General features: G+C 41.2%; 1 protein-coding gene across 2 annotated transcripts in view; it reads left to right on the top strand.

Moving 5' to 3' along the window:
* The window catches only part of CTBP2 (C-terminal binding protein 2), a 28,921-nt gene extending 18,316 nt beyond the window's left edge, over positions 1–10,605 (top strand). The window contains exons 1-9 of one of the 2 annotated variants that reach the window (XM_053450435.1): positions 719–2,239; positions 4,999–5,153; positions 5,879–6,023; positions 6,603–6,809; positions 7,856–8,070; positions 8,608–8,738; positions 9,750–9,877; positions 9,968–10,085; positions 10,528–10,605. In XM_053450435.1, coding sequence (XP_053306410.1) covers positions 799–2,239; positions 4,999–5,153; positions 5,879–6,023; positions 6,603–6,809; positions 7,856–8,070; positions 8,608–8,738; positions 9,750–9,877; positions 9,968–10,085; positions 10,528–10,567 — 2,580 coding nt within the window. In that variant the 5' untranslated portion in view covers positions 719–798 and the 3' untranslated portion in view covers positions 10,568–10,605. Of the gene's footprint in view, positions 1–718; positions 2,240–4,998; positions 5,154–5,878; positions 6,024–6,602; positions 6,810–7,855; positions 8,071–8,607; positions 8,739–9,749; positions 9,878–9,967; positions 10,086–10,527 lie in introns of those variants that run through there. The other variant, XM_053450436.1, reaches the window with a different exon arrangement.
* Positions 10,606–12,292: the final 1,687 nt, after the last annotated feature.

Genomic DNA, 12,292 nt, shown 5'->3' on the forward strand with positions numbered 1-12,292 from the left:
GTAGGTTCCTCTTCCTGTTTCTCTGAACAGGGTTTTGCTAGGAGGTCCACTTTCTGTCATTCAGGATTAAAGCTTTACTGGTTATTTTAATCTCTACTCGCCATCGTAAATAAAATGTCCCCACAACTGTTCAGGCAAAAACCCTGAGGATTAGTTGCTTGTGCCCAGACTGCTTGAAACCTGCAGAAACCACAATCATACAGTCTGCGTGGCAGGGGTGTTATACGTTGCCTTCTTAAATTACTATGGATTAATAATTCAGATGATACCTTTGTAACCGGAGCCTTCTGATTCAGTTTGTGCTTCCAGAGAGTTCAGGTGCAGCTACATCTGTTTATTGTGTTTGCTGGGTTTTTTTTTTTGATTGGTGTAACTGAAGATTTTAACTGAGACGTTTTTTCACCACCTCCTCCTCCTCCTCCTCCTGCTCTTTATCTAAGCGGAAGACTTTTTTTTTTTTTTCCAATGCCGGTCCCGTGCAAGCATACAAACATCAGCCGTTCTCATAGCTGGGATGCTGCAGGCTGGTATGACGGCAGCTGGGAAGAAAGCAACTCATCAGGATATCAGAGAGCAGTCGGCAGAAATAATTCTATGACCTACAGCGGCGAGGAGGCTTTCTACAAACTGCCAAGAAGCAGATCCCGCGATATTATCCTGCCAGGCAGCTTGGAGATAAAGCCGGAACTCTGTTCATACCCAGACGCTTATATCCGAGGTCAGCAAGGTCAGGATCGCAGGCCACTGAGGAATAGCTCAGTTCCAGACTTCGGCTCCCTCTACGAGAGACAGGTGGCAATGTCTGCGCGGGGATCAATGCAAACACACGATTGCTATAATGACCCTCCTTTGTCAAACAGATACCTAGAGGACCCTCGTTATTACAGAGACCAAATGCTAGCCCGTTCAGGGCAGGGATATGGGGCACCTGCAAGCCGGACAGCTTGGGAACAGACTCCAACACGCCCTTTTCACCAACAGGAACCAGGTCGCCTGTACAGGGATCCTACAGGTAGAGTTATTCCTGAGGGGCAGCGTTCTAGAAGTCGTGATTCCTCCCCTGCAAGGTATAACATAGAAACACCAAATCCCAGGTATGGTGCAGAGGCAAATTCATTCCCAAGCAGACAAATGTATAACGAGTTGATGGAAAGATCCATTGATCCTTCAACAGGAAGACAGACAGTTCCCACATGTCTAGTTGTGGAGTCGGGTGAAGCTGCTGCTATGGATGGTGCTCCTGGGACATCCTCTAATTTAGCAAATCGTGGTTATATCTCAGCCAGAGAGAACGTCAGTGCTAAGATGGCTTATGATAACTGTGAGAGCTCTCTGGCTCCATCCCATGCTCAGATGCCAGTGTCACTATCAGGAGCTGAACTGAGGAGACCTCTAGACATGGAGTTCCTCTCTACTCTTCGAAATGAAGGCCTGTCAGAGAGTACTATTAGTGCATTAATACAGCAAGGATTTGATACACCCGGTTCACTGGCTGTTATGGAAGAGCATGATATCAAGGCAGTGGCTGCTAATCTTGGTCAAGCAAGATTACTTTCAGGTGTTATCAAGAACTATCGGGCAGATCTACAGATGCTGAGACAAGATCAGCAAAAAAACAATTCACTACGAGCTCGAGCACGATCAAATAGTTTCAGTCATAGAGGGGACTTAATGCGCAATGAGTTTGGTGCCCAGACCATTAGCAATCCCATCATGGATGGATCTACCAACCCACATCAAAATTTATCTTTGCAGCCAGTTTCTCCGAGAATGGCTGAACTCAACCGACGTCCTTCCAGTGCACCATCGCAACATCTTTTGGAGACCGCCAGCTACCCATCTTGTGGGATGAGTACCCAGAATCCACAATTAATTTCTGCTGCTGGATATTCAGTTCCTGTTCAACCTCGCCCTGCTTCAGCCTATCCTGCTCAGTCTGGAATACCAATGACTGTTATGCACAGCAGTCTCAACCCTGGGCCAAAGACCGCTTACCCTACCAGTTACACTGTGCCCATGGAGCTGATGAAGAGAGAGCGCCTGCCGCCCACCTCCCCACTGCACAGCCCTCACTGCAGTCCCCAGCTTCTCCGTAAACAGGGAGGTCATCTGGAGACCACTCTGAATTTACCACCTCCTGTCCTATGTAGTCAGCCTGGGCTCAACTCTCCATATCAGAAAGTAACCCGACGGACAGGACCACCTATTATTGTTTCCACTATGGCATCACCAGAGCAAAGTAATTATAACTTGTCTACTAACTATAGGGGGGTGTTATTAGGACTTTGGACCACCCAAATCTCTTTCATTAATACTTAACAGTAACTTCACACCAACCTGAACAGTGAAAAGAACTAGATAATTATGTATATATTGGTCTGTTAGGAGGGTCTCAATAACACTTCCCAGTGTAGACATCCTAGTTTGTAGTACATTTGTAACAGCTGGTTTTGCAGGACCCTCCAGAACCTGTCCTCTAAATATATTACCCATTTCCATGGTAAAACAGATGAATCGATATCCCTTGGAATATTTTGAGTACAGGTTTGCCAGCCACTGTTCTAAATCCCACACCAGGCCATGATTTAGAACTATGCGTGCCTGAGCATAGGTGAGTCAGATACTCCAAAGGTATTGTACCAAGAACTCAAATTTACTAAGCTTTTTATATTGCTATTTTTATTATTATATGTATTGGTATAACATTTTATTGATAGTAAGGACAGCGTGGAAATGCATACAAGAGATTGTTTTAAAACAATATGTAACTGAATAGAAGAGGAAATGAGGCTTTGTTTTAAAACACATTTTCCCAATTTGTGACCAAGCTTGTATTAAAATGTAAACATATGAAAGGAATATAATACAAGGTAAAACAAATTGGTTTGTAAACATAAAACCTAAAGCCCTGTCTTAGTGTCAGAAGTAAAATAAAATGTGCTGCGCTGGAGAGTTCCTGCAACTGGCTATAGAGCTCATGTACATGGGGCATAAACAATAATGTAGAACATCGACAAGGATATTAGTTTATTGTCCTGTTTATGTGATATAGGAAGATTAATTTAGATTATGTGTGATAGTCTAATGTTTAGGTAATAGACATTATGGTACAATGAGATATGAGATTTTTTAAATGTATTTTAGTGAGTAATGTTGTGTGTTTGGTGCTGCGATCAGAGTGGATCAGATGAGCTTCTTACCACTGCATGTTAACGTGGCTCCTCCTTTTCCTCTGTTTACTGTTTTTGCCCCCGTGTAGTAAGAGATCTGGGGGGGGAGGAAGGCAACAAGGACCGTTTATTGTTATATAAACCTTTTGGCAATCTGTGTGTAAATCACAGCTGTCAGGGTTTTTGAGCGGCTGTCATAGAGGTTCTGCCGCAGAGGTATTCCAGGTACTGGAGACAGAACGTACGTTAGTGAGCGGATGGTTTTCCGCAGTACATTATCTATCTGGTATTGTGGAGTATTTGCATATATATGGTCCCTGGCTGTGTCGACTTGATTCTCCATTAACTGTGGAAGCTTCTAAAATGCAGCCTGCAGGGCAGAAAGGGATTTTAATACAGCCCTGCAGCATATGTTTTCAATCGTTAAGCCGGGTCTCCTTTTCATCCTCCAGTGTGTGTGTTTTGCTATGGTATTGTTGATCTTCCTTTTCGTTGCACGTTGCTGAGATACCAGCAGGTGTGGCTAGAATCCCAGGATGAGAATTTCCCCAGTTACCCTCCCAATATATCTGCCAGCGCCTCCAGAGGCCGGGGTGGTAGACGCTAATATTATCAGAGTCACATGATCACATCTTAGCAGAGTATTGTACAGCAAAGCACCATGATAGTAGGCAATATAAATGAGATCTGGTGTAACTAACTTGAGCTGTTAATGGTCTATAACAGTGATTTTGGTCCCGAATGCCCAATTTTAAGCATGAAACCAAGTTGCAGACCTCAAAGTAGTTGGCTACCCCTGGTGTAGTGCAGAAATAAAACACACAACACACAAGCATATACTCACACTCACTTACATACATCACACAGATACAATTTAGTTTGGCAACACACACACACATATATATATATATATATATATATATATATATATATATATATATATATATATATATATATATATATATATATATATATAGCAATTTGATGAATAGTCTACATTCTGAAAAGGTCAGTGGCAGCAGCACAGGGGTTCATCTGAGAAGCCAACAAACACCTTGCACCTATCCTGTTTAATCTAAATATATATTACATCGCGCACAGCGTTAATAGCCAGCAGTAATGATGTTACAGAGCTCTTAGAACAAGTTGTAGAAATAAAATCTGACACAATTTTATGTTGGCAACAGGTACGCCAACCTGCTAAGCCTGCCAGCTCTCACATCATCGATCAGCAGATTATGATGACATGATTCATAACATAATAAACATAGCATGATTCAGCATTCGAGTGCTCTCTGACCGCAGGTGCTCAAAAGAGGACGCATTAGGTGAGATCTGTGTCAGCTTTTGCCCAGACCTCCACCTCCTCAATGTGTCGGCTCAGCTAAAGGACAGCTACCATGGGTCCATTACTCTGTATTGAAGATGGCCCTGGACAAACTCTTGTAAACAATAACTATATAATATAATATTTGTATTCCTGTAGTTTCTTACCCAGGGCCATATTTTCACAATGCCCCTGTGTGCAAGCGTTCTGTTTCTCATTGTATGATCATGCATGGTACTTCAGTACAGACCTCAAAGACTTTGCTTGACCTGCCTGCTTTCTTTTTGAGGGAATCCTTAAAAACATGCACCAAAAGTGAATCATGGGAATTTTATTAAAAACGTTATAAGTGCCCAGATGTTATAGAGCAGGTTTAAGCAAACACATTTTTCTATAATCTGTCTATATACACCCTTTTGATGACACAGATACAACAAATGCCGGTCAACGTGGATTTACTGCAAAGTGTTACAGATTGTAATTGTATACTTGTTTTTTCAGGTATGCGGCCCCAGACTATTAATGGCCCAATGCATCCACGTCCACTTGTGGCGCTGTTAGATGGGAGGGACTGCACTGTGGAGATGCCGATCCTGAAAGACCTGGCTACGGTGGCATTCTGCGATGCCCAATCCACACAAGAGATCCATGAAAAGGTTGGGTATAAGACGTGTTTTATATGAAACCAGTGCTTCGTTTCCAATTTCACTTCATTGGTAGAACTCAATAAATTTAATCTAATGAATACCTCTTAAAGTTTTCAGCTCATGGGCAAACACAAGGCACTTGACACTTTTCCTATAATATATTAACATATACTGTATGTTACTTACATCCTATAATCTTTTAAATTCTGTATTTGCAAATAAGATAGCATTCTGATTTATAATTCTGTGTTCAGAAAAAAAGGGAACTAGGCATATCTTTTATATAATGATATATAAGTCTCAGATCCTTGATCTTGTCTTAGATTCAGGATAGCATAATGCCTATCCCATGCATGTTCCCTCACTGTATTAGCCTCTACCATACCTATTCCATTTATCTATCACCCCCTCACCACCTAAGCCCTCTAGTTTGTGAGAAAGGCAATTATAGACAATATCTGACAACCCATAGCCATTGTGCTCAGCCAGCCATAGTAGCAGTAGTATTCCACAACCTCTAGCATTGTGTGCTGCTAGAGATTGTGAGAAGGTGTTTTAGGGTCTCAATATCCGGCAGTGCATTTCCATTCTGTGTTCCTATAAGTTACATTGGGAGAACACGAGAGTGTGGGGCAGCCACTGTACAGGATGGATGCATATTTTGTGTTAATGTTTCAAACCTACAATATATTTAACCGTCCCAATGTTTCTGGGGAACTGATGTTTCCTTGCAGGTTCTAAATGAAGCAGTTGGAGCTATGATGTATCACACCATCACGCTGACACGTGAAGACCTGGAGAAATTTAAGTCCCTTCGTGTCATTGTACGAATAGGAAGTGGATATGACAACATTGACATTAAGGCTGCAGGAGACATGGGTAAGTACATAATTATCCCTTATATAAGATATATATGTTAACAATCATAATACATTTGTTACATTTTTGGAGGTTTTGTGAATATTCTAGCTCTTGTTTTCTGTAATTGTCTTCATGTCACATCATAGATTAGATTTATTTATCTTCTACAGAAGATGGTTAATACATAAAAACCACTGGATTTTCTATATTCCTCATTCTTGGCTCTAGGAGTTTGAATGACCACCACTTAAAAAAATGTTTCCCCAGAAGTACCGGTATATCAGTCACTTTCTCCGATCCTAAATGTCACTTTTCGGTATGCGGCATTATGGTGTTTATACAAAAAATAAATTATATACAGATTGTGAGAGAGAGAGTGTAAAATAACCCCCTTACAAGTATTTCCCACGAGAGAGCCGCCATCATAACTTCCCATTTTCAGGATTATTATGGATATTCCTCCCCATTATACTATACCTCTCTTTTGGTGGAAGTTATGTGGTTCTGGCTGACTTTGTAGATAGCAAGTTTCATTTTTAAAGTGGATCACTAGAGATATTTCTTGACGCCTTGTATTCACGTATGCTATTGTTTCAGGGGTTGCCGTATGTAACATTCCCTCAGCAGCTGTGGAAGAGACAGCAGATTCCACAATCTGTCACATCCTTAATCTTTACCGGAGGAACACTTGGCTTTACCAGGCGCTAAAGGAGGGGACAAGAATCCATAGTGTAGAGCAGATACGGGAGGTGACGTCAGGGGCAGCCAGAGTGCGTGGGGAGACCCTGGGCTTGCTAGGATTTGGTAAGGAAATTTTACATTTTCAAATGCTGAAGAAATCAATTTTCCATATTAACTCTATCACCCAACAACCATGTCTGACTCGAGTATAGATCACATTCAGCTGTGAATTGCTAATGTTGCAATAGTATTTTCATCATATGTAAGGGAGAGGAGTACGTTCATTGATTACATACAAAAATGTAAAGGGAGAGTCATGTTTCAGAACTCGCTGTTCATGCCATTGTATGATATATCTTGAAGCCTGTGGTGCAAAAGGGAATAAATATAGAAGACAAGAAGCAAGAAGAAAATAGAAGAGTGTGGGTGCTTTTATGACATAATCAGTCAGTGGAAGCCATCAAATAGCAACTTTTATATTACAATGTGCACAAAAGACTAGGCAAAGCAAGTTTTGTTGGCAGATGTGATTTGTTACAGTGGATGATATAATTAAAAGGAGCTAGAGATTCAGTGAGATGGAAATGTCAAGAATGAAAAAAAATGTAAGGTTTCATACATCTTTCTAGTAGGTTTTTAGAGCAACACAGAGGTCCCACATGAGCGTAAGTTTTAATGTCACTCGGGTGCCATGTTTCCAATCCTTGCTTCCGAGCAGGGCTCTCTCCACCTAATGTATCGGTTTGTCTTAGTCTGTCAATTCTCATCTTGTCATACCCTTTGAATATATGTATTGTAATAACCCCTTCAAGACCGGGACGTACCTGGTACTTCCGGGTCAAAGGTCACCGGCAGACCGGGACGTACCAGGTACGCCATCGATGATACGCGATACAGCGTCGCTATGAACGCTGGGATCGCGAGGGGCGGCTGTTACTGACCGCTGGGTGTCCCCAGTGATCCGTAGCAGCCACTCCCCCTCAGCTCCGTGCACGTGATCGCTTTGAAGCGAATCACGAGCACGGAATTTAAATATTTTAAAAAAAAACGTTCAAGGGAAGACGCAGTTTGCCAACGTCTGTCCTGAAGGGGTTTTAAGCGCTGTGTAAATTGTTGGTGCTATATAAATTAAAAGATAATAATAACAATACAAATATTATGTTTTCCAGGGCGCGTTGGGCAGGCTGTGGCTGTGAGAGCCAAGGTGTTCGGCTTTAGTGTGATTTTCTACGACCCGTACCTGCAGGATGGGACGGAGCGCTCGTTGGGGGTGCAAAGAGTGTACACATTACAAGACTTGCTTTACCAAAGCGACTGTGTCTCTCTGCACTGCAGCCTTAATGAGCACAACCATCACCTCATTAACGACTTTACAATTAAACAGGTAACTACAGCATGGTGTGTCACCTGCTACACTCTAAACTCTCATCATGCTCATCCACTCTACTTTGGCACTGCATTTGTGTGGAATTCTAGCGCACGACAGGAGGCTTCATATTATGCATTATCTTCATTTACTACTCCCCATAGCAGCAAAGAAAACATACAGCAATGCAACAGTTAAGACGTTTTGTCAGTTATAGAATGTTCAATTAACCAATTATATCACTAACAAAAGTTATGGTGGGTAAAGGTGATGGAAAACCCCTCCACTTAAAATTAAGGGGGTAGCAGAAGCATTATTAAACACTCATCTACATATATACTGTGTGTGTGTATATATGCATATATATATATATATATATATATAGATATATATACTTATGAAGAATTTGGAAGTCAAATTCACATACCCGTAGATTGATAGGAATAATTAAATGTTGGTTCAAGAGATACTTCCAAGGTTGTCGGTAGAGAGGACAAAGCATTCCATCATGGCGATGACATATTGTCTGTGATGGGGTATTTTTTATTGTTTCAGATGAGACAAGGCGCCTTCCTGGTGAATACAGCTAGAGGCGGCCTTGTGGATGAGAAAGCATTAGCTCAAGCTCTGAAAGAGGGCAGAATAAGAGGAGCCGCTCTGGATGTGCATGAATCGGAACCTTTTGTGTGAGTTTTACAAACATTATCACAGCTGTTAACAGACTGACCCAAAGACACTGACATTGTGAATCACACGCTGTTATTAAAGCCGAGTTAAAATGAGAATAATATTATGTGAAGGGTACAGCTTACCCTACATAACTACTGCAACAAGTACCGTTTTGCATACAAGTGCAGTGTTATAGCATGTGCATTCGTCATTGCTGTATTAAACTACATTGAATAGCTAGCCCTGAGTGTGGACACCGTTCATCTCTGTATGATTTTATTTTTGTGTGGGGTTTGCCTTCCTGCATTTCTTAAAATGTGTAGACATTGCTTTCCATCAATAAATATTTTATTCATAATGTTGGAGGATTTCTTCATAAAAAGAAACGAGTTAGTAGGTCAGGTGAAGTGAGAGGATACTTTGCAGCTCCTTGATATTACTTTGCATTATTACATTTAGCTAAACCCAGTGAGCTTCTCCTGCAAGAAGGGCTGAGCTGGTCAGTTCAGGTCATCTTGGACAAGAACCTCATTGGGGCTGGTGATTTATAAACCATGGTTTATGAACTGAAATTTCCATCTCACCTCCCAACTCCTGGTTTAGTGAATACACATTAAAGCTTGTACCCCGCACACTATACCATAGTCCAGCTGAACTGAACCTATTCAAGCATGCAGATTCACGGATGTCATCCAAGCTGATAGACTAGAAAACCCACAATAAATGCACTGAATATTCCATTTTTACAGGGTGCCCAAGACTTCCTCTCGTGGCTTCCAGTTTATTGTTGGTGAATGATACCCTACCTGTAATTTCTTGTGCTAGATGAGTCTGAATGACTTGTGTACTCTTTTCATACGTGGTACAGCTCTTAGCATGTCCCAAAGGGACACTAAGTTTAAGGATGTAGGAGCCATGTATAGATTTGTCTTTCTTATTGTCCAGTTGGCTGATTAAAGCACAGACGCTGACCAAATTTAGGAATAGATATTTGCACTGTGAGCAGTTCATATTCCCATATTTTGCAGATTTGCTCAGGGCCCCCTGAAGGATGCTCCCAACTTAATCTGCACCCCACACACGGCATGGTATAGCGAGCAGGCGTCCCTGGAGATGAGAGAAGCTGCAGCCACCGAGATGCGTAGAGCTGTCACAGGCAAGTTTAAACACTGACAGACAGGTTTTTTTTATATACTCTGTGATGTTATGTAAAGTTTTAACTTATAAGGGAACTCATTTCTTTTAGGTCGCATTCCTGATAGTCTCCGAAACTGTGTAAACAAAGAGTTTTTAGTGGCATCCACCCAGTGGCCTACAATGGAGCAACAGGGGGCCAGTGTTGAGATGAATGGAGCCACCTATAGGTGAGAACCCAAACTGGCTGCCCCTGAACACAATCATATTACATGGACCAGACTGGTGTTATTACATTAAAAAGGTGCGCAGTAGACAACCTACACATCGCCAGTAGCTAATGAGCTATGTCTCTCATGGTCATTATAGCTAATTTGCAGCTGAACAACTACAAGTTATACTTTATCCGTAAAGTTATGTAATTATCTCTTAAACATTGCGTTTAAAATTAATGTACAGATCCCTGCTTAGTTCTATGATAAATAGTGAAAAACAAGGATTTGGTAGCTAGCTAGGCATGGGTGTATCTGTGCACACTACATATATATATACCTGTTTGTTTTTTGGCCATTTTTAGATGCAATTAGCCTTTTATTATTTGCAAATTATAAATTAAAATCATAAATCTGTTTTAATAACTAAAATGGTGTTATTTTTTGTTTGTATTTACAGATCTGTTTGTGTTCAGCCACTGCAGGGAGAAAAACGTTAATGTTCATAAACAATACGTAAGTTATTGAATCTTACTCAAACCCAAAATAGGGCCCTGGAAAAAGCCAAGTGGGTTGGTGCCTTCCGGCCTACACTAAACCTTGTCCGAAGGGTTTACGAATCCCATTTTAATTATCATAAAGGGTTTACGCCATGTAAATGGGTTATTATGGTAATTGGGGCACAAATGGAAAATGTATGCAGCGGGGCGGCCGTAAAGCCCTCACTGCCCTGCAGAAATACTTTACAGTACGTGTGCGGGCAGCATAACTGGCAACTCTCCCCGAATCCGTGGGTGAAGCCCTGCTTCCCTGGACCAGTTCCTTCTTTCTTCAGGCTAGGGAATAATGTTTGGCTGTGCCCAGTTCCCTCCCATTCTGGGGCTTGCCCTACCCTGTTTACGGTAGCCTACGCTGAGATGTTTCTAGAGATGGGGCAGATAAGTAAGAATGCCGTAATGTTCGCTAGAAGAAGAAAGTTAACCAAAAAAAATAAACTTCTGCACCGGTTATCCGTACATCAATTGTAAATGATACAACAGTAACAAAACACCCTACACAGTGGAGGAACTCAAACTATTTTAATTAATTTAGATACCAGTGACTGGATTAAAGTAGCTTTATACTACTATTTAATTGATGGATTTATATAGCGCTATCATATTCCTGGCCTGAACCTGTGGATCTAAGTTCTGCATTTCAGCAGTTGTTTACTCTTCCTTTGTGCCCGGTAAATGCATACAGAATGCTTAATGCTATCCGCAGTAACCCGACGCAGCTCTGCACAGTGGGGACCACAATCCTCTAAAGTGGCTTTAATCACAGGATTATTGGGAGGACCAATAAAAAAAATAGATAATTACAGTACATTGTAAGTAAGCCCCAACCTTTCTTTTTAATAGTGCTACTAATCGTATTAGAGACTTAAGGAAGCCAAAATTAAACATACAGCCCACTCAGTAGCTGCTAAGCCCTGTACAAACATGTACAATGTTCTTCTTTTGCATTTAAACCTAGCATTTCAATAGCATCAACAGGAAATAAGAAGAGAAAATTTGACATTAATTGCTTTTTGCATAACTAAATGAAAACTAACAATGTAGTCAATGTAAATGTCTGGAGTTTCTTCCAAGCTCACCTTATGGAAGCAGAGATGATCCAGCATTAGCTAATCGATTTCCTTTCCTGAAGTTTACTCCTTCCCCTACAACTGCTGTTTGAACTAATCAACAATAGCAGAGAGATAATATAGGTCGTAATAATCATGCAGAACATCCACCGAACCCCAGTCCGGCTCCCATTGTGTGCACAAATTCTTTGTAATTATGCTTCTTAAAAGTATTCATGGGGCAGTTGATGTTGATTTACGTTTGCTATATTAATTTCTTGAAGGTTTTCTTCCTTGTTGTTCAGTAGACTTTTAGGTAGTGTGCATCTCCATCTTCCTTTCTCTATGTTATTAGCATATAAAAATGCAACTACTTAGAAAGAAACACCTATGGAAGTTGCCATTGAGCAGCATCCGAACAGCAGTATGTCGCCTGGCCTGAGGTGTTAAAATGCTTAGGTCTTGGTTTATTCTCGAGATTGCAAGGTGGCAGTTGAGATGGGTTTTGAGAAAAACACACACGTTGGACAAAACGGAAATAACTGAAGATTCATAACTTTTGACTGCCGACACTGATAGGATATTACGAGTTGCTACACCAACATGTAAGGACTTGATT

This window comes from Spea bombifrons, chromosome 11 (genome assembly GCF_027358695.1).
Source record: "Spea bombifrons isolate aSpeBom1 chromosome 11, aSpeBom1.2.pri, whole genome shotgun sequence".
Taxonomy (NCBI): Eukaryota; Metazoa; Chordata; class Amphibia; order Anura; family Pelobatidae; genus Spea; species Spea bombifrons.